Source organism: Microcaecilia unicolor, chromosome 3 (genome assembly GCF_901765095.1).
Source record: "Microcaecilia unicolor chromosome 3, aMicUni1.1, whole genome shotgun sequence".
Lineage (NCBI taxonomy): Eukaryota > Metazoa > Chordata > Amphibia > Gymnophiona > Siphonopidae > Microcaecilia > Microcaecilia unicolor.
In genome coordinates this window covers 524,212,035-524,237,839 of record NC_044033.1, presented here as the reverse complement: position 1 = coordinate 524,237,839, position 25,805 = coordinate 524,212,035, and the positions used below count along the sequence as shown (strand labels likewise).

The following is a 25,805-nucleotide window of genomic DNA, read 5'->3' as shown; positions in this document are numbered from 1 at the left end:
GTCCAGGCATGTATTGGGTGGGACATGGGTGTGGCAAGTTCATAGAGTTTGCGTCTAGGTCCCAAAATATCGATGTCGGGAGTTGCATCTACTACCAATCATGCGTAGGATTTGGTATACAGCTGCTGTTGAGCAGCACTCCACTGAAGGGATGGGGGGGGGTTGATCCCTTAATTCCCTAGTGGTTTTTGTCTCCCTCCCCCCACCCCCAGACAATTTTATAAGCGTCTATTCTGATTGTAAAGTACTCTTACCTCCAAATAACACTTATAAAATTATCCCTTAATGGAAAACACTTTCCTATTAATAACTATATATATTTTATTTTAGTCCAAATTTTGTTCTTCTCTGAAAACTAAGCTGCTGAGGGCTAGTGCTGGTTGATTTTTCTACCGCTGAATCCATAACCTGTATCAATTTCAGGATACAACTTTTGACATCAAACAGACCTGAATTCATTACGACAGACAAACATGTGAGGTTTGAACTGGACTTCAAGCAGTCTAGGGTAGTTTAAATTCTTCCTTTTAATGAATTGCTTAACTCTTTGCAGCTGAACTCTGACCTCCAGCCTTTCGTTAAGGAAAATGCCGGCAACACTTCAGCTTTCAGCCTCAATTCTGCTCCCGTGGTTCTACATCAGGAATTCCTTGGAAGAGAGGCATGGATTCAACAGATAAGAGAGGTAAGACCTGAGTTAGTGTACCTCCCAATCACTGTACCTCAAGCACACTGTTTTAAAGGGAAATGGGACTTGAGTGGAGGAGTGGCCTAGTGGTTAGGGTGGTGGACTTTGGTCCTGGGGAACTGGGTTCGATTCCCACTGCAGGCACAGGCAGCTCCTTGTGACTCTGGGCAAGTCACTTAACCCTCCATTGCCCCATGTAAGCCGCATTGAGCCTGCCATGAGTGGGAAAGCGCAGGGTACAAATGTAACAAAAACAAAACGAAATACCGCCTTTCTGTGGTATTTTGCAACTACATTCAAAGCGGTTTACATATATTCAGGTACTTATTTTGTACCAGGGGTAATGGAGGGTTAAGTGACTTGCCTAGAGTCACAAGGAGCTGCAGTGGGAATCGAACTCAGTTCCCCAGGATCAAAGTCCACTGCACTAACCACTAGGCTACTCCTCAACTCATTCCACCAATAAGAGCCAACCTCATCAGTGATGTCACAATGGCTTGATTGCCCAATACTTGGCTCACTTCTGATATTGTGATGTCATAAGGGAAATAGGGAAAGGGGACTTGATATACTGCCTTTCTGAGGATTTTGCAACTACATTCAAAGCGGTTTACATATATTCAAGTACTTATTTTGTACCAGGGGCAATGGAGGATTAAGTGACTTGCCCAGAGTCATAAGGAGCTGCAGTGGGAATTGAACCCAGTTCCCCAGAATCAGAGTCTGCTGCACTGATCACTAGGCTACTCCTCCACTGGCAGCATTCCATGTAGAAGCCTGCCCTTGCAGATCAGCAATGCGGCTGCGCAGGCTTCTGTTTCTGTGAGTCTGACATCCTGCGCGGCTGCATTGCTGATCTGCAAGGGCAGGCTTCTACATGGAATGTTGCTAGTGGAGGAGTAGCCTAGTGGTTAGTGCAGTGGACTTTGATCCTGGGGAACTGAGTTCGATTCCCACTGCAGCTCCTTGTGACTCTGGGCAAGTCACTTAACCCTCTGTTGCCCCTGCTACAAAATAAGTACCTGAATATATGTAAACCACTTTGAATGTAGTTGCAAAAACCTCAGGAAGGCGATATGTCAAGTCCCACTTCCCATTCCCTATTTGAGATTCTACATGGAATGTTGCTATTCCATTTCCCTTTCCCCTTAAATCACGTTGATTATTGCCCCGTGAATGTTTTAAAATTTCCCTTGTTCTATGATGAATAGATAGTGCCTTTGATGTGAAAAAGCACGTCCTTCTCTCTGCCTATCCTGTTTTGCAGTTTTAAAGGTGTATTTTCAGTTATTTTCTGACATCTTTGTTCTTTTCCCTCCCAAGACACAACTGAAAGGACGTTTACTGGACTTTGCTAAGGTGAGCGTAATTTCATACCAGCTTGAAAGTGTCTATATGTGGGTGAAGTAACTCCTCTACGATCTCAATAATCCTCCAACTGATGACACACAATCTGGTTATCTTTGAGACAAAAGGCAAATGAGCTGTTGGGCGATAGGTTCAGCGTTAGGAGTCACGGAACGAGAAAGGGACCTGGGAGTCATCATTGATGATACGATGAAACCTTCTGCTCAATGTGCTGCTGCGGCTAAGAAAGCAAATAGAATGTTAGGTATTATTAGGCAAGGGATGGAAAACAAAAATGAGGATGTTATAATGCCGCTGTATCGGTCCATGGTGCAACTGCGCCTAGAGTATTGTGTTCAATTCTGGTCGCCGCACTTCAAAAAAGATATAGTGGAATTGGAAAAGGTGCAGAGAAGGGCGACAAAGATGATTAAGGAGATGGGACGACTTCCCTATGAGGAAAGGCTAAAGCGGCTAGGGCTCTTCAGCTTGGAGAAAAGGCGGCTGAGGGGAGATATGATAGAGGTCTATAAAATAACGAGTGGAGTTGAACGGGTAGATAGGAAGCGTCTGTTCACGCTTTCCAACAATACTAGGACAAGGGGGCATGCGATGAAGCTGGAGTGCAGTAAGTTTAAAACAAATAAGAGAAAATGTTTCTTCACTCAACGTGTAATTAAACTCTGGAATTCGTTGCTAGAGAATGTGGTTAAGGCGGTTAGCTTAGCAGAGTTTAAGAAAGGTTTGGACGGCTTCCTGAAGGAAAAGGCCATTGAATGTTATTAAAGGAATGTAGGGAAAAATCCACTATTTCTGGGACAAGCAGTACAAAATGCTTTGCAACGTGGATCTTGTCGGGTGATTGTGACCCGGAGACAGGGTGCTGGGCTAGATGGACCTTTGGTCTGTCCCAGTGTGGCGATGCTTATGTCTTATGTCAACACATCCTCCTTCCGATCCTTAATCCTGGGGATAATATAAGCTCATTTCCAGAGAGGAGGGACAACAGCCTGACAGAGGGAAGCAGCAACCATAAGTGATGGAGAAAAGGAAGGAACGATGATGTTCAATGTAGAAATGCGCATTAGATACTATAGAAATGATAAGTAGTAGTAGTAGTATGACGTGGGCCACACATTTGACATGTCTGGCTTAGATGATAGGTGTACTGCACTGGCGTTTGGTGCTCAGGTTAAAATCCAGGGTCTGCCAGGCTGCTGCCATTGAGGTCTAGAAAATCCATAATGGAGTGGAACAGGTAAACAAGAAATGATTGTTTATGATTTCAGAGAATGTGGTAAAGGCGGTTAGCTTAGCAGAGTTTAAAAAAGGTTTGGACGGCTTCCTAAAGGAAAAGTCCATAGACCATTATTAAAATGACTTAGGGAAAATCCACTGCTTATTTTCTGAGATAAGCAGCATAAAATATATTGAACTTTTTCGGGTCTTGCCAGGTATTTGTGACCTGGATTGGCCACTGTTGGCAACAGGATGCTGGGCTAGATGGACCTTTGGTCTGTCCCAGTATGGCAATACTTATGTACTTACGTACTTGGGATTCTGAATGGAATGTTGCTACTCTTTGGAGCTCTCCATGGAATCTTGTTACTCTTTAGGATTCTAGAATCTTGCTGTTCTTTGGGGTTCTACATGGAATGTTGCTATTGTTTGGGTTTCTGCCAGGTACTTGTGACCTGGATTGGCCACTGTTGGAAACAGAATGCTGGGCTTGATGAACCTTTGGTTTTTTCCCAGTATGGTAATGCCTATGTACAAATTAGAGAGTTGCACGGGGACAGAAATCTTACCCATCCCCGCCCGTCCCTGCTAGAATCTCACCCATCCCCGCAAAAATTTAACCCATCACAACCCATCCCCACCAGAATTTAACCCATCCCCACCCATCGGCCCTAATTAATCACAGCCAGAGTCGCCATCTAAGCGTCACTTGACACATCCACACACATGTAGCCATTTAAGGTTAGGATTTTTATAACTTCCATTTTCTAATTAGAGATCCTCTGTGTTCATCCTACGCCTTTTTGAATTCCATCATCATTTGTGTCTCTACCACCTCCTTAACGGAAGACTTTCCACATTTGTGCTGTTAAAGCAAGGAGGAAGAGGAGGAGCAGGAGACAGCACTCAAGGTACTCGGTACATGAGAGTCTGATGCAGTGCAGCTTACACTTAAGTACATAAGTACATAAGTAATGCCACACTGGGAAAAGACCAAGGGTCCATCGAGCCCAGCATCCTGTCCACGACAGCGGCCAATCCAGGCCAAGGGCACCTGGCAAGCTTCCCAAACGTACAAACATTCTATATATGTTATTCCACAGGAACCCCTCAGAACTGCTTCCGTCCCCACGGGAACCCCGCAGAACTGCTTCCGTCCCTGCGGGAATTCCGCAGGATTCCCGCAAACCCCGTCCCCGTGCAGCTCTCTAGTACTTATGTACTCCGGGAAGTTACATAGTAGCACATTTAAAATAAATAAGAGAAAATATTTTTCATTCCCCATATAGTTAAATTCTGGAACTTGCTGCCAAAGGATGTGATAAAGTCAGTTTATGCAGCTGGTTTTAACAGAGGTTTGAAGAAATTTCTGGAGGAAAAGTCCATAGACTGATATTAAGGTAGAGCTGGGGAAAGTCACTGCTTATCCCTGGGGGATGGGTAGCATGAAATCTTACTACTTTTTGGGACTCTACCGAGTATTGTGACCTGGACTGATCACTGTTGGAAGCAGGATACTGGACTAGAATGACCCAGTACAGCAACTCGTATTTTCCTGGTCCACGAACCCTCATGCAGAGAAATACATAGTATCAGAGCAAAGTTACCACAGTGGCACAGGGCTTTCCAAAGTGCAGGTATCGGGGTTATTTGTGTTTTAACACTGCAGAATGTTCTTAGGTATTATTGTTTGTTGCATTTGAATCCCACATTTTCCCACCTTTTTGCAGGCTCAATGTGGCTTACATGGTACCGCAATCGACGTTAACCGATTCCGGTGTGAACAAATACAAGGTGTGAGTAGTATCAAGGTGATAGTATGGTAGAGTGAGATACATGTATGGTAAAAGACAATTGGGGAGAACTTAGTGAGGGAAAGGAAGAGTTAGGATATGTCCGTTACGATCTTTGGTTAAGTTGTGTCGCAGATGTCCAGGTTTTTTATGTTGGGTCGGTGGGGTTTGTCCTTCTGAACAGTTCTGTTTTTAGTGCTTTCCAGAAATTCATTTTTATTATTATTTTATTTGTAGCATTTGTATCCCACATTTTCCCACCAATTTGCAGGCTCAATATGACTTACATTTGCCGTAATGGCGGTTGCCATTTCCGGGTAACAGAATTACAAATGGTATTGCGTTAAGGTGCATGCATACATGGGTAACATACATGGAACATGGCATATATGGAACAGATCATGGTACATGTATATACCATGTGCATAGATACATGGTAAAGAAAAATAAATTATGATATTGCATGAAAGTTTCTGAGAATAAATTGGATTGTAACATACATTAGGTCATCGATTATAGAGAGTCTCTATTCAACATGAGGTTGAAGTGGTAAGTAATACTTGATCATGAGTATCAAAGAGGTTAATCAGTCATGAGGTAAAAGATCGGTTATGTATAGATCGTGTATAGCGTTGTTATTTAGTATTTATGTGGTTGAGTGTGGTTTTTACTGCTTTTGGCAATGCGTTCCACAATTGTGCGCTCAGGTAGGAAAAGCTGGATGCATAGGTGGATTTGTATTTGAGTCCTTTGCTGCTTGGGTAATGGAGGTTTAGGTATGATCTTGCTGATTTTATGCTGTTTCTGGGTGGTAGGTCGATGAGGTCTGTCATGTATCCCGGTGCCTCGCCGTAGATGATTTTGTGAACTGTTGTACAGATTTTGAATGCAATACGTTCCTTAATTGGAAGCCAGTGCAGTTTTTCTCGGAGTGGTTTGGCGCTGTCAAAACGTGTTTTTCCATATATACATAGTAACAGAGTAGATGACGGCAGAAAAAGACCTGCATGGTCCATCCAGTCTGCCCAACAAGATAAATTCATATGTGTATACCTTACCTTGATTTGTACCTGTCTTTTCAGGGCACAGACCGTATAAGTCTCCCAACCACCAGCCCCTCCTCCCAACCACCAGCCCCTCCTCCCACCACCGGCTCTGGCACAGACCGTATAAGTCTGCCCAGCACTATCCCCTCCTCCCAACCACCAGCCCCTCCTCCCACCACCGGCTCTGGCACAGACCGTATAAGTCTGCCCTCCACTATCCTCCCAACCACCAACCTTCCCCCCACCTGCTCCGCCACCCAATTTCGGCTAAGCTTCTGAGGATCCATTCCTCAGAAGCCGTGCTGCTGTGTTTTGGGCGGTTTGAAGTTTCTTTATGATTTGTTCTTTGCATCCCGCATAGATTCCGTTACAGTAGTCTGCATGGCGTAGTACCATTGATTGTACAAGTATGAACTGAGCACAGGGGGACAGACAGAAGGAAATGAACGAACGCAAGAGTGAAATCGGTGATCAGTAACACTGATCATTGGGGTTCCATTCCTGGCTCCTCTCCATTGCTGCATTTTCATAAATATTCAAACTTTAGTTGCGTACTTAAAAGGAATTCCCCCCCCCCCCCCCCCCCCCCCCCCCCTCCGTACTCACTCACCACATGAAAATCCTGTATTTTAATCTGATATTTAAATTCAGGACTTATCACAGAGCCTTGCAGCGTGCACTACAATTAATAAAATCAAATAGCCGCATAGTGGGAAGCGATGCAGTGGTTTGTAAGGTGCTGTTATGCTTTTCTTTCATACTGTGCCCCTGCTCTGGTGCTTAAACCAGATTTTTTTTTTCTAGCGTGTGGTGTGAGCCCTGCGCTCCTTCATCTGGATCCAGTAAAAGCCTGTTCAGTGTAGCCCCCTGTGCTCTGAACTGCCAAATGCTGGACTGCAAAGCCCAGCTACGGAACAATAGAAGAATTTGGGCAGGGGTTAGAGAGGCTGCTCTGTGTATTGCCTGATGAGCAGGTTGCCATGACGACCGGTAATGGCCTTCACGGAGAGGTGCTCTGGCCAATTGGAATACAGGACCACGGGGGGGGGGGCACTGCTTTACAGTACGGTTCTACTACCCTCCCCAACCGACCACCTCTTGTCAAGAGGGGAGATTTGAACAGCATCCTTCATTGTGGTGCTGTCGCGTGCTCCACCTCAGAGGCGGCGACATTGTTTCTGAAGTGCCGAAGCTGATAAAATACAGGAGAAATTCTTATTTCTTTATATAGCGTCTGCAAGCCCAAATGTTGTGAAAGCTCTGTCCATTCAGGTACAGTTAGGTATTTCCCTGTCCCCAGAGGGTTTACAGTCTGTACCTTAAGTAGAGGAGTGTGGTAGCCGTGTTAGTCCACTCTTAAGGTTATCAATAGAAATCAAACAAAATAAAACATGGAAAAGAAAGTAAGATGATACCTTTTTTATTGGACATAACTTAATACATTTCTTGATTAGCTTTCGAAGGTTGCCCTTCTTCCTCAGATCGGAAATAAGCAAATGTGCTAGCTGACAGTGTATATAAGTGAAAACATTCAAGCATTACTATGACAGTAAAATAGATACCATTGGAGATTCTACATGGAATGTTGCTACTATTGGAGATTCTACATGGAATGTTGCTACTATTGGAGATTCTACATGGAATGTTGCTATTCCACTAGCAACATTCCATGTAGAAGGCTGCGCAGGCTTCTGTTTCTGTGAGTCTGACGTCCTGCACGTACGTGCAGGACGTCAGACTCACAGAAGCAGAAGCCTGCGCGGCCACGTTGGTGATCCGCAAGGGCCGACTTCTACATGGAATGTTGCTAGTGGAATAGCAACATTCTATGTAGAATCTATAGAAATCAAACAAAATAAAACATGGAAAAGAAAATAAGATGATACCTTTTTTATTGGACATAACTTAATACATTTCTTGATTAGCTTTCGAAGGTTGCCCTTCTTCCTCAGATCGGAAATAAGCAAATGTGCTAGCTGACAGTGTATATAAGTGAAAACATTCAAGCATTACTATGACAGTAAAATAGATACCATTGGAGATTCTACATGGAATGTTGCTACTATTGGAGATTCTACATGGAATGTTGCTACTATTGGAGATTCTACATGGAATGTTGCTATTCCACTAGCAACATTCCATGTAGAAGGCTGCGCAGGCTTCTGTTTCTGTGAGTCTGACGTCCTGCACGTACGTGCAGGACGTCAGACTCACAGAAGCAGAAGCCTGCGCGGCCACGTTGGTGATCCGCAAGGGCCGACTTCTACATGGAATGTTGCTAGTGGAATAGCAACATTCTATGTAGAATCTATAGAAATCAAACAAAATAAAACATGGAAAAGAAAATAAGATGACACCTTTTTTATTGGACATAACTTAATACATTTCTTGATTAGCTTTCGAAGGTTGCCCTTCTTCCTCAGATCGGAAATAAGCAAATGTGCTAGCTGACAGTGTATATAAGTGAAAACATTCAAGCATTACTATGACAGTAAAATAGATACCATTGGAGATTCTACATGGAATGTTGCTACTATTGGAGATTCTACATGGAATGTTGCTACTCTTTGAGATTCTACATGGAATGTTGCTATTCCACTAGCAACATTCCATGTAGAAGGCTGCGCAGGCTTCTGTTTCTGTGAGTCTGACGTCCTGCACGTACGTGCAGGACGTCAGACTCACAGAAGCAGAAGCCTGCGCGGCCACGTTGGTGATCCGCAAGGGCCGACTTCTACATGGAATGTTGCTAGTGGAATAGCAACATTCTATGTAGAATCTATAGAAATCAAACAAAATAAAACATGGAAAAGAAAATAAGATGATACCTTTTTTATTGGACATAACTTAATACATTTCTTGATTAGCTTTCGAAGGTTGCCCTTCTTCCTCAGATCGGAAATAAGCAAATGTGCTAGCTGACAGTGTATATAAGTGAAAACATTCAAGCATTACTATGACAGTAAAATAGATACCATTGGAGATTCTACATGGAATGTTGCTACTATTGGAGATTCTACATGGAATGTTGCTATTCCACTAGCAACATTCCATGTAGAAGGCTGCGCAGGCTTCTGTTTCTGTGAGTCTGACGTCCTGCACGTACGTGCAGGACGTCAGACTCACAGAAGCAGAAGCCTGCGCGGCCACATTGGTGATCTACAAGAGCCAACTTCTACATGGAATGTTGCTAGTGGAATAGCAACATTCCATGTAGAATCTATAGACATCAAACCAAATAAAACATGGAAAAGAAAATAAGATGATACCTTTTTTATTGGACATAACTTAATACATTTCTTGATTAGCTTTCGAAGGTTGCCCTTCTTCGTCAGATCTGAGGAAGAAGGGCAACCTTCGAAAGCTAATCAAGAAATGTATTAAGTTATGTCCAATAAAAAAGGTATCATCTTATTTTCTTTTCCATGTTTTATTTTGTTTGATTTCTATTGATAACCAGTCTGTACCTGAAATAACGGAGGGTTGTGTGACTTGCCCAACATCAGGATGAGCTGTAGTGAGATGTGAATCAAGTTTCCCTAGTTCTCTGCCTGCTGCTCTAACCAAGTTATTAGTGTTCCCTCTGTGGCCTTGGGCAAGTGAATTTAGCTCTCAGTGTGCTCGTTTACCCATCAGAAATTGCTTAGTACTCTGACTGTTTGTACTCTACCCCTCCACTCCAGAGATGGCCGCTTGCTTCTTCAAAGCCCGTCGGATTCCAGGTTTGAGGGAACGGTGCCATAAAAGTCCAAATGCGTGTATGTATGCACACACACACATACATCGTGGACACACACGTACATATAAGTATTGCCACACTGAGACAGACTAAAGGTCCATCAAGCCAAGCATCCTGTTTCCAACAGTGGCCAATCCAGGTCACAAATACCTGGCAAGATCCCAAAATAGTTCAATACATTTTATGCTGCTTATCCCAGAAATAAGCAGTGGATTTTCCCCAAGTCAATTTAATAATGGTCTATGGACTTTTCCTTTAGGAAGCCGTCTAGACCCTTTTTACACCCCGCTAAGCTAACCGCCTTTACCACATTCTCTGGCAACGAATTCCAGATTTTAATTACACGTTGAGTGAAGAAAACTTTTCTCCGATTCGTATTAAATTTACTACTTTGTAGCTTCATCACATGCCCCCTAGTACTAGTATTTTTGGAAAGAGTAAACAAAACGATTCACGTCTACCCATTCCTCTGTGAAAAGTCCAAAAAGGTGCCTTCATAAAATAGTCTGGTTAGTGGCATACCTAGGTTGGCTGCCACCCAGGGCGTGTCGGCGCTAGGCCCCCTCCCCCTGCCCGAAGCGCATCATCCTCACCACCTGGGGGGGGGGGGGGGGCACGGAGCTGTCGTGCAGCTGTCGGCTCCGCAGGTCCCCTGCCCCGGAACAGGAAGTAACATTAGAGGGGGCAGGGAACCGGCGGAGCCGACAGCTACATGAGTGCTCCGTGCACCCTCTTGCAGCCTACACCCGGGGTGGACCGCCCCCCACTGCCCCACCCGTGATACGGTACTGAGTCTGATCCAGTGACCCGCTGTAGTGCACACGTTCTTACAGCTGTTCTAGGGAAGGTGTGAATGTGGGTACACGTACTTGTGCATTTCATAAAATACAAACATGCCTCACAACTTCATCCTTGCTATATCCCATCAACGCTCCAAGGAGCACTCGTGTCCACAGTGTGAATCTAAATACATACACTCTTGTTTATTTTCTGCAGGTAAAAACACGCAGGCAGGAAATGGGTCATAGAATTAATCTATATATATATTTTTTCTCTGCAGTAAGTAGATGTAGAGTCTCCTTAATGTGGATTGTGTCGTGCTTTTTCCTCACAGCTGCAAGAAGCAATCAAGACGGGCCAAGGTGTCAGCGCGGCGATAGACCTGTGCCGTTACCATGGAAACAAGGCGCTGGAGGCCCTGCAGTGCTTCTCTTCCTCGGAGGCCAGGTCAGCCTTAGAGAACATCGTCCGTGCTGTGACCAGGTTTCCCTGATGCCGCTCCTCTGCAGATCTGAAGAGAGCCCAGCTTCCACTACCCACCGCAAAACTGCTCATCATTAGCACGCCTAAACGGGAAGCCACAAAACAAAAGTCTTTGCATTGACTGCACACACACAATTTGGGGGGGGGGGGGGGGGGGAGGAGGTTTGAAAAGGTCAAACACTTTTCCCTTGTCATGCCAGAAACACACTTGAGGCTGGAGCAGGAGAAATAATTAATGAGTCTCACTGCTGTGACCTGAACAAATGGACAGGAAATAAGTCCTTATTGATTGGACATAGCCCGGGATGGCGCCAGCATGGTTGCCTGTGGTTTTCCTGCTGTGGAGGGCACGGAGGGGAGCTGCAGCAGTAGTCATTGAGGGGGGGGGGGGGGGGGGGGAGATCCATCCACAGGGCTGTCCAGCGCTCTGCCTTGAGACTTCACCAGCAAGATGAAGGGCACAACATTTAAAAAAATATATGTATCAGGTGTAGTAGGGGAAAGCGTCCAGGTCTGTTTCCTCACACTGCTTTTATTGAGAAGAAATCATGTGCCCTAGGTCTCCATCTCTCCCATCCTGTCCTTCTGACACGTGCCAGCAGGAGACATGGAGAAATGACTGCCCGGGTGTGTCTGCACAGCGTGACTGCTAAGGTCCTGATACACAAAGCCTTTTTCAGCTTCTTACAGAAACAAAGCCGGGAGCAAAAGGTTTGGAAAATTAGGCCCTTCATGGCTAAATAGGCTTTGGATGCTGTCGTGGTTAGGAGAGTTTTGTTTTCTGTCTTGTAGAAGTAAAGGCCAACAAACAAGTGGCAAGACCTTTTTACTGGACTAATTTAATATCTCTGTGCGGGGCTTAATTTCTAGCAGAACTAGGGTTACCATTTTGTGTCCTCTGAAAAAGAGGACACATGTCACGCCCCCTACCCCCGCCCCGCCTCATGCCACGCCCCCTTCAGGTCGGGTTCCGCCACGCCCCCCCCCCGTCACATAGTCCCCTCCCCCCCTCACTTACTATCTAGCCCTGGTGGTCTAGTAGCGTCTTCTCTTCGGGGCAGGAAAGAGCCCCCTGTTTCCTGCCCGGAGCGCTGCCTGCCCTTGCCTGCTGCATCCTCCTCGGTCTGGCTGGGGATTCAAAATGGCCACCGAGAGTTGAAGCGGCCTCGCGAGAGTTCAAATCTCGGCGGCCATTTTGAATCCCCAGCCAGACCGAGAAGGATGATAGACAGGGGAGGCAGCGCTCCGGGCAGGAAAGAGGGGGCTCTTTCCTGCCCCGAAGACGTCACTAGACCACCAGGGAACATGGTAAGGAAGGGGAGGGGATGGGAGACCAGGTCACGACCCACGGCGCCGATCGCGCGCCCACCGCACGCACGCGCCTGCCCGCACCCGCGCCCACGTTTGTCCAGAAATCCGGACAAACGTGGGCGCGGGCAAAATCCGCCGGACGCCCCGGACATGTCCTCTTTTTGAGGGCATGTCCGGGGAAATCCGGACGTATGGTAACCCTAAGCAGAACAGCCTTCCGGCACCGCAAGGAAGCGGAGCAGAGCCGGTAGTATCGGTTCTGCGATTATCTCTTAAGGGAGGCCAGCAGCTGAGAGCACTTTTAAACTCCCATATTTCCCCAAATGTACCTCTGCAGACTCTGCTCTGTCCCCCCCCCCCCCCCCCCCCCCTTTCCTCCTCAGTTCTGGTGCATAAGCAACACCATAGTGGCCTTCGAGATGTGAGCTCAGCACAGGCACTGCTTGTGAAAGAGATGTGGAAATGGGTTTGTGAGAGTGTGTGCAGAGCTCGCAGTCTGTCTCGCTCAGGAGTGTAGCCAGCTGGCAAAGTTAGGGTGGGCCTGAGCCCAAAGAAGGTGGGCCTGAAAACTCATCTCTTCCCCGCCCTTCTCAGCCCCCCTCCACTGCTCCCCCTGCCTTCCTCCGCCTCCTCCGGTGCTCTCCCTGCTCTCCTCTTCCCAATAAAACTAAAAGAAATACCAGAGCAGGTGGGGGATCTGCAAGCCCCACCAGCAGAAGAAGATCTCCTCCCGGCAGAAAGAACACTTACACCCTGGCCAGGCTCTGCGCATGTGCGAGGGGTGGAGCAGCAGTGGCTCAGCAACACAGCGCAGAAGCAGACCTCCCACCTCCGATCTACCGATCTGTTACCCCGCCACGTGTCGACGCCGAAGAAAGCAGTTGTGTAGCGGCGGCAGCAGCAGCGTGCGGCTCCGCTGCAAACGTCCGGCGGGGTGGAAGGGGGAGGGAGCAGGCTGGGAGGGAAGAAAACCTGCGCGGCGCGCTGGCGGGTGGCTGAGAGGAGGGAGCTGAACTCGCGCTTTTTCATTGGCTGAGTTGCACCGTTGCTGGGTGGGCCCGAGCCCAAAGTGGGTGGGCCCGGGCCCACCCGTGGCTACGCCCCTGGTCTCGCTGCTTTCACTACTGTTCTGAAGAGATCAGTTAAGGGGGGTTAAGGTGGGGGGGGGGGGGACCTGAAGGGCCAAGTTATTTCTTTATCTCCGTGATCTTAGCTCCAGCCTCTCCCTGAGCCCTGCACCTTCAATGCCAGGAGATGCCCTTTTCATCTAGGGTTACCATATGGCTCCAGGAAAAGGAGGACGGATTGAGCCAGCCGGGCCGCCCCCACTGCCTCAATCTGATACAGGCTCCTGGGGATTCCCACAGTCATAGTGAGGAATTTCACAAGTCCGATGGTGAGACATGTGAAATCCTGCACAAACACAGGGTCATTTTAAATCGGGACTGGAGGCTGTCAAGACACAAGGTGCACACATTGGGCCTGCTTTAGGAAGACAATATATGCGCTTATTTATCTTTATAAAATTAGCCCAAGGAAGGTAGGTGCATGTGTTTATGCCTGCTCCAAGGCGGGTATAATCGTGTGTGTAAATGTGGCATAAAAAATAGGCACCTGTATGAAAGACAGCTGTAAGTGCCTGTCCCACCCCTGCCCTGCACTTCCGTGTTCATGTGGGTATATCAGCGAAACATAGGCCTTGTATTTCTGTGCACCTGAGTCTAGGGTTACCATACCGGACATGTCCTCTTTTTGAGGACATGGCCGGGCAACCAGGTGGGTTTTTCCAGCCTGCCCATTTGTCCGGATTTCCAGACAAACTAGCAGGCGGGCTTAATGGTGTCCTATCCCCTCCCCTTACCTTACTCTACTGCCCTGGTGGTCTAATAACCTCTTCGGGGCAGGGAAGAGCCCCCTCTATCCTGCCCGGAGCACTGCTCTGCATTCTATCTCTTCCCCTTATAATGATGTCCCGGACTTCCGGCACCGATTCAAAATGGCCGTCGAGAGAGGCCACGTCAACTCTTGGCGGCCATTTTGAATCGGCGCCGGGACCGTCTATCAGCATTGCAAGGGGAAGAGAGAGAATGCAGAGCAGTGCTCCGGGCAGGATAGAGGGGGGCTCTTTCCTGCCCCGAAGAGGTCACTAGACCACCAGGGCAGTAGAGTAAGGGGAGGGGAAGGGATAGGACACGTTTAGGGGTGTGGGGGGGGGGCATGTGTCCTCTTTTTAGGGGGACCAAATATGGTAACCCTACCTGAGCCCACTGGAGAACATGTTTATTTGATTTATTTTCACGTTTTAATTATAATTGATACCTTTGCTGTTGGGGGTCCTTAACCCCCGCCAGCCAAAGTCCTCTTCAGTTCTGGTCTCCGGCGCGTTCTGATCTGGATTCTGTTTCTGTGAGTCCTGACGTCCTGCACGTTCCTACGTGCAGGACGTCAGGACTCACAGAAACAGAATCCAGATCAGCGAACACGCCGGACTCTGAGACCGGCGCTGAAGGGAACTTCGGCTGGTGGGGGTTGAGGACCCCCTGCCAGTAAAGGTACCCGGCGGTGGTGGGGCAGGGTTGGCGGGGTGGGGGGTCGAAACGGATGGGGAGGGGCGGCGGCGGCACCGGGAGGGGGGGGGCTAAAATGTGCCCCCTCACCTCGGGCTCTGGACCCCCCTCCCGCCGAAGTCTGGCTATTCCCCTGGTTGAGAAGGTAACAAATTCCAGAGAATGGGGCCAATGACGCTACAGACTTAAATCACAGATAGTATCTCGATGGAAGGTATTGGTAACCTCAACCCCCTGGCTGAAGAGAGAGAAAAATGGTGGACCTGAATAACAGGATTTGTGAACAAGGTTATTCGGTGAGTTATGGGAAGCCGTTGTTCCACGTGTAACTGTCTGCTGTAAAATTACCCCCCACAGTGTGCGTGTATCAGGGGCCAGCTGAACTATTAGGCAAGACTAGGCAGCCACCAGGGGGTGGCAAAGAGCAAAGCAAAACACAAACTCAAAAGAAGCATCAGCCGGCACTTTAAAATAGCCTTCATTAGATACTTCCTATATAATAATTCCCACCACCAACGTTCCAATGTGCCTGCCTGTGTCCGTGGCGCCTTCGGAGTTGCTGAGCTAGGCTCCGTAGCCAGGCTGACGTCACTCACAGCTGATTCCTAGGCAGGGGGAGGAGTAGGGAAACAGGCGGAGCAAGTGGCAGGGAGTGGCGGCAGCGCATCAAACAACGACCCTCCTCTCCCTGCCCCCCTGCAGCAACTCATGTCCTGCGACCCTCCTGTCCCCCTGCCCCCATGCAGCCACCCATGTCCAGCGACCCTACCCTCCCCCTGCCTCCCCTCCAGCCACCCATGTCCAACGACCCTGCTCTCTCACCTGCCCCTCCTTCATCCACCCAGTTTGTGTAACCAGTTCTTCGGGGCAGGCAGCAAAGATCCACGGTCCTGCCTGCCCGCTGCTGATGCTGAGAGGCTTCCCCGCTGCCAGATCGTTATTCAAAATGGCCGCTGATACTTACAAGGGCGGACTCGCAAGACTTATGCTGAAGTCTTGGAGGCTGCCATTGGAAGTCTCGGCGGCCATTTTGAACAGCAATCCAGCAGCAGGCAGGCAGGACCGGGGATCTTTCCTGCCTGCCCCGAAGAACTGGTTACACAACCTGGGTGGATGAAGGAGGGGCAAGTGAGAGAGCAGGGTTGTTGGACATAGGTGGCTGCAAGGGGGACAGGAGGGTCATTGGACATCAGTGGCTGGAGGGGGGGCAGGGGGAGAGTAGGGTCGCTGGACATGGGTGGCTGCAGGGGGGGGGCAGGGGGAGAGGAGGGTGGGAGGGGGGTACTGAAACTCGGAGGGGGAGGGAGACCCTGAAACTCGGAGGGAGGGAGGGGGGTACCCCGGCACGCATTCGCATTCTCACACACACACTCGCAGCCAGTCTCAATCTCTCTCTGTCACACACACACACTCTCACATTCACTCTCTCTCACAGTCACTCTCACACACACTCTCTCAAACATACACACTCCGAGGAAAACCTTGCTAGCGCCCGTTTCATTTCTGACAGAAATGAGCCTTTTTTTACTAGTTTATATATAATTAATGTTTGCTGTGGGAGAGGTAGTAGTCAGGTGATCATGGTTGTTGAATTAAATTATCAAAATATTGTGGGGGATGGGAGAGTTACTAAGGGCCTTAAAGTTAACCAAGGTGGAGGAGGGGGGTTGGCACAAAGATGAAAGTTCACTTAGGTCAGTGCTCAGGCACATCCAACCAGTCAGGTAGGTTTTCAGGATATCCACAATGAATAATCATGACGGAGATTTGCATACTTCCTCCTTGGTATGCAAATCTCTCTCGGGCGTATGCATATCGTGGATATCTTGAAAGACGGACTGGCTGGGTGTGCCCCGAGGATGGACTGAGAAGAACTGAGCTAGGGCATCTTATACCCTTGCAGCGACCCTGGTGTGCCTTACAAAAGTGCGCGTGAGAGAGACCGCGAGACAGCTCACAGCCGGCTCTTCCCCTCACACAGGTACCTTTGTTTCTTATCTACAAATTAAGTCTTACATCTGTGGCAAGTCTTCCAGCCTTATCGACCCCTGAGTTACGCTGGGTTTGACCGTGAAGGGGGGGCATAACTCTCAAAAAGTCGATAGAGATTTATTGATTTAGTCCCGTTTTGAAAAAGCCTTACCTGCAACTTGTTGGTTGACCTCTCTTTCTATATATGCAACAGACTAACAGGGCAAGCACGTTGTTTTCCATGTTGAAATCCAGTGCTTTTACCCATTTTTTTTGCTGGGTTTCTGCGCCAATTGAAACTTGGGACAGAATGTCCTCCGCCTGCTGGGGAGCAGGGTGACGGCCCAAGAGCTCTCAAACACAAGACGTTTCTAACTTTAGGTGCTCTTTTGCCAAACCGCGCGGCAATGCCGACGAATGGGCTTTGCCGGCATTGCGGGGCCAGGAATCACTAGCGCGGTTTAGTAAAAGAGGCCCTTACAGGCAGATGATCAAAAGCAAATGCCGGCGCTAGAAGCTGTTAGCGCCATACTAGCGCCGGCGTTTGCAACCGCCCCATGATCAGAGCCCTCAAGCATGTGAAACAACGCGCTCGAGGGCTCTTAGTGCAAGTAGCATGCAAATGCATGCTAAGCAGCGCTTAACGCATTCATCTCCAATGATCAGCGTCCAGCACGCCAAAGATTGGGTCGCTGGCCGCGACAAACCCTACGCCAGGCTGGCGTTAGGGTTTGCAGATCCTTGGGGAGGAATGGTGAGCTCTGTCCATGCATTTGCATGCTGGCAGGCCCCCATTCCCCCCTACAGCAAACCTGCCAGTGATGGCAGTTGAGGACGTCCAAATTTTGGACGTTTCGGCAATGGGCAGTTAAGGACGTTAAAAATTGGATGTCTCTATGAGAAAGATGTGTTTCTCATAGAAACATTCAATTTTGGACGTCCTTAACTGCCGATCGCAGAAACGTCCAAATTTTGGACGTCCTCAACTGCCCCGTCGCTATACCTCTGACACCCCCTTGAAATTTGGCCGTCCCTGCAACAGGGCAGTTGAGGACGTCCATCTTCAGATTTCTTCTCTTTTCACTGGTCTGCAGCCCAGACCTGTCAAACAAGTGCGGGAGGATTGTGCTGAACGCATGCTCAGGCACAATTCTCCCGCACTTCTACCCCATGAGCAGAGATAATTGCGCTGCTTAAATTAGCGTGCATTATCTCTGATCATAGGTCTAATAGCGCCCCGCGCTGTTCCAGCGCTATTTTAGAGCGCTGTTTGGAACAGCGCGGGGCTTTTGATCATCTGCCTGTCAGTTTGTGAGGATATATACATCCCGAGTCGTAGGCATCCTCGGGGCACTTCCATCTGACACTGTCTCTGCTCTGCTCACTGGAGAAGGTTTCTGCGGTTTGCCTGCGTGCAACCCTAGAAGACTGAGTTTACACGAGTGATCCAAATTGAGACTCAGCTACCTTTTTCGCCCTTCTGTGGTGTAATTACAGCTCGATCTAGAGACAGCCAGCACAGCAGAGATTTCATTACATCGCTCATTCAAACACTTAGTGGAGTTGTTTCTGTTTAAATTCCTCTCCAAGGGGGAGAAGGGGGGAGGTGGTGTCACAGCTCTCTGTCAGGGACCAGTGTGCTGTGTTTTTATTAAAAAAGAAACAATGCCGCTTTTATTAAAAATAACACTGTTAGAATTATGTTCCACTTCTGTTTCAAGGATCCTGGTGTTGATGTCCCCATCCCTTTTCTGTATTTCTACTACATGATCTCCACAAAAAAAAAAACCAAAAAAAAACAAGGCCCCCAACATGTTTCAAATAACCCAAAACAAATGTACTATTTAAAAATTATTACTATTTTTGGAAGGTGTTACTGCAAGATGCTGTAAAAACTGGATGATCCCTGTTTTCAAAATGACGACATTAAGATTTGTTTTAGCAAAATGGCATTTGGCGAAAAGGATAAAGTTGTGATTACATTTTTGCGACAAAAGGCAATAAAATTTGGGCTAATGTATTTTCAAAGGGCAAAATATTTGCAGCTACGTAAGGAGTCCCATTTTCAGACACTGTGTATATATCTGCCATGAGCATATATGATAACTAGAGATAAATACTTCAGACCCCTCTCTTGTTTGCCTCATTTTCCTTTTGAATTTTGGCTTTATCCCTGCTTTACCGTGACTCTCAAAAATAGATATAGGAGAATGAGAAAAGGTTCAAAGAAGAGCGATCAGAATGATAAAGGGGATGGAATTCCTCGCATATGAGGAAAGACTAAAGAAGTTAGAGCTCTTCAGCTAGGAAAGGAGATGGCTGGGGGGGGGGGGGGGGGGATATGATTGAGGTCTACAAAATCCTGAGTGGTGTGGAACGGGTGGAGGTGAATTGATTTTTCACTCATTTAAAAAAGTACAAAGTCCAAGGGACTTTTAATATTCAACAATTTTTATTGATGACACATTCAATACAAACCATACGCTTAATAGCGTAACATCTGATTACATCCAGTCAATTTGAGAAACTTCAACATTTATTATCGACTGAAAACCGTCATCAATTTTTAAATGAACAATTCAAGCCCCCCCCCAAACCCCCCTTCAACCCTCCAGGAAAAAGAAAAGAAAAAAAGGGGTGGGGAGGTAGGGGTTCCAACCAGGAGCATGGAAATACTTTTAAAACACATAGGAAGAAATATTTTTTCACTCAAAGAATGGTTAAGCTCTGGAACTCATTTCTGGAGGATGTAGTGTACGGCGGTTAACATATCTGGGCTTTAAAAAGTTTTGGATGAGTTTCTGGAGGAAAGTCCATAGTCAGGTATTGAGGCAGACATAGGGAAGCCACAACTTGCCCTGGGATTGGTAGTATGGAATGTTGCTGCTATTTTGGGATTGCGGAATCTTGTTAATCTTTGAGATTCTGGAATGTTGCTACTATTTGGGATTCTGAATGGAATCTTGCTACTCTGTGGGGTCCTAAATGGAATGTTGCTACTCGTTGGGATTCTGCCAGGTACTTGTGACCTGGATTGGCCACTGCTGGAAACAGGATACTGGGCTAGATGGACCATTGGTCTGACCCAGTTTGGCTAGTCTTATGTTGTTCTTATTATTATCATTTTATTGCTCTGCCAGGAGTACACAGTGCTTTACAAACACATGTAACCAGGGGCGTATCTGCGTGGGGCCACGGGGGCCTGGGCCCCCGTAGATTTGGCCCTGGACCCCCCCTGCCGACGACCCTCTCCACCCCCCTCATGCCGCCAACCCGTCGCCGTCGCCTGTCTTTGCTGGTGGGGGACCCCAACCCCCGTCAGCCGAGGTCCTCTCTTCTGTTGCAGCAAAGCTTCCTGTTCTGAGTCTGACGTCCTGCATGTACAACTTGCAGGACGTCAGACTCAGAATTTGAAACTGAAGGAAGCTTTGCTGCAACGGAAGAGAGGACCTCGGCTGGCGGGGATTGGGGTCCCCCACCAGCAAAGGTAGGTGGCGGGGGAGGGTTGGCGGCGGGAGGGGGTGGAGAGGGTTGGTGGCGGGGGCGGCAATGGTGGGGGGGGGCGGCAGCGCCGGGGGGGCTAAAATGTGCCCTCTGGCCCCCCCTCCCGCCGAAGTCCAGATACGCCATGATGTAACATAACAGAGAGTCCGGGCTTCTTGGAGCGTACAGTCTAGTCAAGACAGATTAACAAGACGTATTAACAAAAACCAAGTAATAGCTGTAAAGTTAAAGCAGCAAGATACCTGCTTAACCCAGGCTTTCTTTGAATTCTGTTCCTGCCTTTGTCTCCATTATCCCTATTGGGAGGATTTGGCTGCCACTTTATTCCTGAGTCTACCCAATTTCAGTGTCAGACCATGACTTCTTGTCCTAAAAACACTCCCCCTGAGTTTCAGCTGGTGGCAGGCAGCGTGCTTAAAGCCCACGGCCAGCGCTGAACCCTGATAACCAGTTCCGGGCCATTTCCGGCGACCAGCATTGAATATCCGTTTTTTATTTTGGGGCTCCAGCCGATAACCGATTAAGCCAATTTTCAGAGCTATTGCATGCAGGAGACCTTTTTCTAAAGCACGCTGGCATTTTTAGCTTTCGCTAAACGCTAGAGACGCCCATATATTCCTATGGGCGTCTCTAGCATTTAGCTCACACTAATCATTAGCTCACCTTTGTAAAAGACCCCCAAAACAGGACAGCTATTTACAGGGCTTTTTTTTGAGGGGGTACTGAGTACCGGCACCTTTTCCATTGTCTGCTAAAATTAACCCATGGTCCCCAAGTTTTAATGAAGGAGCTCAGACTGTACACACCGATTCTGCCTTGTCATAGATTCTGTGACTGCTTGCAGGGGGCCTGGCTATTGTGAGGTGGATCCCTCAGAGATCACCCCAGCCCTGAAAGGTGGCCTGGCATTTGAGTCCCAGCACCTTTTTCGCTAGAAAAAAAAACGCACTGGCTATTTATGCTGTTCTATCTATGCGCTAACCTTGCCCAGTTAGCACTGAATGTCGAGTCCTAAGTGTGAGCCACCCCCTGAGATAGCCGGCTCCAGGTTTTGCGCTAACCGCCAATATTCAGCTGAGATAACCGGTTATCTCCCACGGAACATTCACAGATAGCCGGTTATGTGCAATTGGTCGGCGGCTGTTGCCGACCAGTTAAATCATTTTAAATACTGAGCCCATTGTTCCTTTTGCTTTAAACACTAATCTTTGTTTTAGAGTTTTCCTGTAGCTGAATCCATCTTTGGCTTGTCAAATATGATGGTGTCCATGGAGATTTGATAGGTACCATTTTTGAGCGTTGGAGGGAATTTCATAGGCATAGGCATAGTGGAGGAGTGGCCTAGTGGTTAGGGTGGTAGACTCTGGTCCTGAGGAATTGAGTTCGATTCCCACTTCAGGCACAGGCAGCTCCTTGTGACTCTGGGCAAGTCACTTAACCCTCCATTGCCCCATGTAAGCCGCATTGAGCCTGCCATGAGTGGGAAAGCGCAGGGTACAAATGTAACAAAAAAAAATAGATACTATTGGAGATTCTACATGGAATGTTGCTATTCCATGTAGAAGGCTGCGCAGGCTTCTGCTTCTGTGAGTCTGACATCCTGCATGTACGTACAGGACGTCAGACTCACAGAAGCAGAAGCCTGCGTGGCCACATTGGTGATCTGCAAGGGCCAACTTCTACATGGAATGTTGCTAGTGGAATAGCAACATTCCATGTAGAATCTCAAATAGTAGCAACAGTGGAGGAGTGGCCTAGTGGTTAGGGTGGTGGACTTTGGTCCTGGGGAACTGAGGAACTGAGTTTGATTCCCACTTCAGGCACAGGCAGCTCCTTGTGACTCTGGGCAAGTCACTTAAACCTCCATTGCCCCAGGTACAAATAAGTACCTGTATACAATATGTAAGCCACATTGAGCCTGCCATGAGTGGGAAAGCGCGGGGTACAAATGTAACAAAAATAAAATTACAAGTGTAATTTTTCACAGTGTTAAACATATTTTTGTGTGTGAAATCTGAAGATGAGGTAGTCTAGTGCCCTCCACAGGAGGAACTGGCTATCGCAGAGGGCTGGCACTTCATAAGGAAAGGACTGCAAGTTTCCGTGCTGTTTGTTTCATGAGCTCAGATTTCTGATTGCATCATGATCTCAGCTCATGGGTCACACAGATGTAGGTATCTTACACTTCACAGCACTGCAAAGCAATAAATCTCAGCTTTCTAGTGAAATGAATGATTCATGAATCAATCCCAAAATATCCCAGTGACTTACATGTAAAGGGGATCCAGCAAAGCGGTTTGCTTTCAGCATTCCCAGTCTTTGTCTGACTCAAAAGAGTAGTGCAGTCCCCAACACCCTCCTGGCATGGTGCACAAGACAGTTCCTCAAAGACTTTTTGCAGTTCCTCAAATGTTTCAAGCCTGCCAAAGAACTGAACATCAGTGAAATACTTATTTCCCCCACTAGCTGTTTCCCACCTGGTTCGCAAGCTACCAAGATCTTGCGAAATTAAGATTTTACTGTTAGGACTCCCATCCTCCACCACAGGCAGATGATCAAAAGCCCCGCGCTGTTCCAAACTATGCTCTAAAATAGCGCTGGAACAGCGCGGGGCGCTATTAGACCTATGATCAGAGATAATGCATGCAAATTTAAGCAGTGCAATTATCTCCACTCATGGGGTAGAAGTACGGGAGAATTGTGCCTGAGCATGTGCTCAGCACAATCCTCCTGCACTTGTTAGACAGGTCTGGGCTGGAGACCAATGAAAAGAGAAGGACGCCCATCTTGAAATCAGAAGATGGACGTCCTCAACTGCCCTGTTGCAGGGACAGCCAAATTTCAAGGGGGTGTCAGAGGTATAGTGACGGGGCAGTTGAGGACATCCAAAATTGGATGTTTCTATGAGAAAGACGTCTTTCTCATAGAAACATCCAATTTTGGACGTCCTCAACTGCCCCATCGTCCAAATTTTGAACGTCCTCAGCTGCCCTCGCTGGCAGGTTTGCTGTAGGGGGGAATGGGGGCCTGCTGGACAGGGCTCACCATTCCTTCCCAATGATCTGCAAACCCTAACGCCAGCTCAGAGCTGGCCTAGGGTTTGTTGTGGCCAGTGACCCAATCTTTGGCGCGCTGGTCGCTTATCATTGGGGATGAATGTGTTAAGCGCTGATTAGCAAGCATTTGCATGCTACTTGTGCTAAGAGCCCTCAAGCTCTTAAAAGACTTGGAGCGTGGAGGCAGAAGGCTCAGGCACATACAGTCTCCCCACTAGTCTTACTAAGATACTATGGACATTACAGGGATAATTTTCATAAGGTTTGCACCAACCTCACTGAAAGAGTAAATGCAGTGTAAACGTTATGCAATCAGGTCCAGATGACCAAAAGCAAACGTGGGCACTGGAGGCCATTAGTGCCGGACTAACACCCGTGTTTGACTGCGCCCAGGATCAGAGCCAGTGAGCACATAAAACAACGCACTCGCTGGCTCTGATCAGCAAGCACGTAAAACAACACGCTTACCGGCTCTGACCACTAATTGCATGAAAACGAGGGTCTCCTGCATTCCTCCCTTATAGGCAGTGGGCCAAACAAGGGCAGTGCTCCCGCTGCAAACCCTACAGCAGCTCGGAGCAGGCGTTAGGGTTTGTCAGCAAGAGAGGAATGGGGGAGACCCACAGAAGAGATTTGACAGGTCCAGGATTTTTTCCCGGACCTGTCAAACTTAGTCCCCGCCCCCCATCCCACAAACACTAAAAAGACCTGGTGGTCCAGTGGGACCACTAGCCCCCACTCCGAACACTAAGAAGACCCTGATGGTCCGGTGGAACAGCTAGCCCTCCACACCTGCTCTGGCACCCCCCCCCCCCCCCACAGCAGTCTACCTTGAAGTTGGAAGAGGGAGGGACTAGCACTCCTTCCTGCGAGCGCCTGTTCAAAATGGCACCCGGACTCCTTCCCAGTGCATCCCAGGATACACCGGGCAAGGTGCTACCATTTTGAGAAGGGAGAGAGTGCTAGGTCTTTTTAGTGTTTGGGGGATAGGGGGCCTGGAGGTCCACCGGACCTCCAGACCTTGTGTTTGACGAATGATGTCACTTCTTGTTTCTTTGGCGGGAATGTGGTAGAGAGAAACCTGCAGGGCCGGTGCAAGCTGCCTATAGGAATTGTGATGGGCAACGGCTCTGAGGTAGGACTGGGGGAGGGGGTTCAGAGAGAAATGGGCAGATGTCAGGTCATTAGATAAACCCACTATATTGTATGTATGTACAGGTGTAGGGGTGGGGGTGGGAAGGGCCTACCCAAAATGGCAGGTCTGCCTACGCCCCTGGTATGCTCGTTAACTGTGTAGATGCGTACAATACCCCTACAATACTAACTGCAGGCATGTTAAAAACACTAACATGCCTTAGTAAACTGGGCCCTTATTGTGTAAGTCTCTGAACCCACAAAATTGGGGCGAGGCACAGTGATGGTGGAAGCTCAGGGGGAGTCTTATTCCTCCCCAGTGTGTATTTTATGGTTGGTTAAACTGAAGTCAGATTCAAGGTTTCATTCAATACATCGATATTAACACACTAACCTTTAAAAATGAATGACTAAAGAGTGCGAAAAAGGAGGCAAAGACCTCAGCAACTTACGTTGTGAAGATAAGTAGTGCTTTTGAACATTTCATTTATTGATTTTTTTTAATTCAGTCATTGCACACATCATTTATATTTTTGGATAAAGTGGAGATGTGTTTCAAAGAAAATCATTGTACAATTATTATATTTTGCCTAAGTAAGTTTGCACAAAGCTGCTGGAGGTTTTTGGCCAATGATTGAAAGTCTGTTGAGACGATTATACAATGTTTATTGTTATTATTACATTTGTACCCCGCGCTTTCCCATTCAAGCAGGTTCAATGCGGCTTACATAGTAATAGGGAATACAGAGTATAGATAGGGAAAATATAAGTTAAGTATGGCAGAATAATGAAAGAGATAGGTAGGTGGAGATGGACAAGGGTGAAGGAAGCGGAGAGGTATGAGCAAGGGGTAGGTGAGCATTGGAGGAGGGGTAGAGGAGGTGGGAGGGGGGATGGGACACGGGATAATTATAAGGAGATTTGGTGGAAGATGTAGTCTTATTTATTATCGTCTCCTGGATGCGTGTTGTGTAGATGAGTTCATAGGATTAGTTTGGGTCATTTGGGTAAGCTTGCTTGAACAGATAGGTTTTTAGTGATTTCCGGAAGGGTAGATAGTCACTGATTGATCGGATAGGTCTGGGGAGGGCATTCCAGAGCTGGCAGCCCAAGAATGAGAAGTTGGATCCATAATAGGTTTTGTACT

At 47.8% G+C, this 25,805-nt stretch overlaps 1 protein-coding gene across 1 annotated transcript in view; it reads left to right on the top strand.

The window, feature by feature from the left end:
* The window catches only part of PDSS2 (decaprenyl diphosphate synthase subunit 2), a 160,313-nt gene extending 148,328 nt beyond the window's left edge, over positions 1-11,985 (top strand). Inside the window, exons 6-8 of the mRNA XM_030195191.1 lie at positions 554-685; positions 2,012-2,047; positions 10,967-11,985. Of these exons, the coding sequence (XP_030051051.1) occupies positions 554-685; positions 2,012-2,047; positions 10,967-11,125 (327 nt within the window). The 3' untranslated portion in view covers positions 11,126-11,985. The remainder of the gene's footprint in view (positions 1-553; positions 686-2,011; positions 2,048-10,966) is intronic.
* The last annotated feature ends 13,820 nt before the right edge of the window (positions 11,986-25,805 follow it).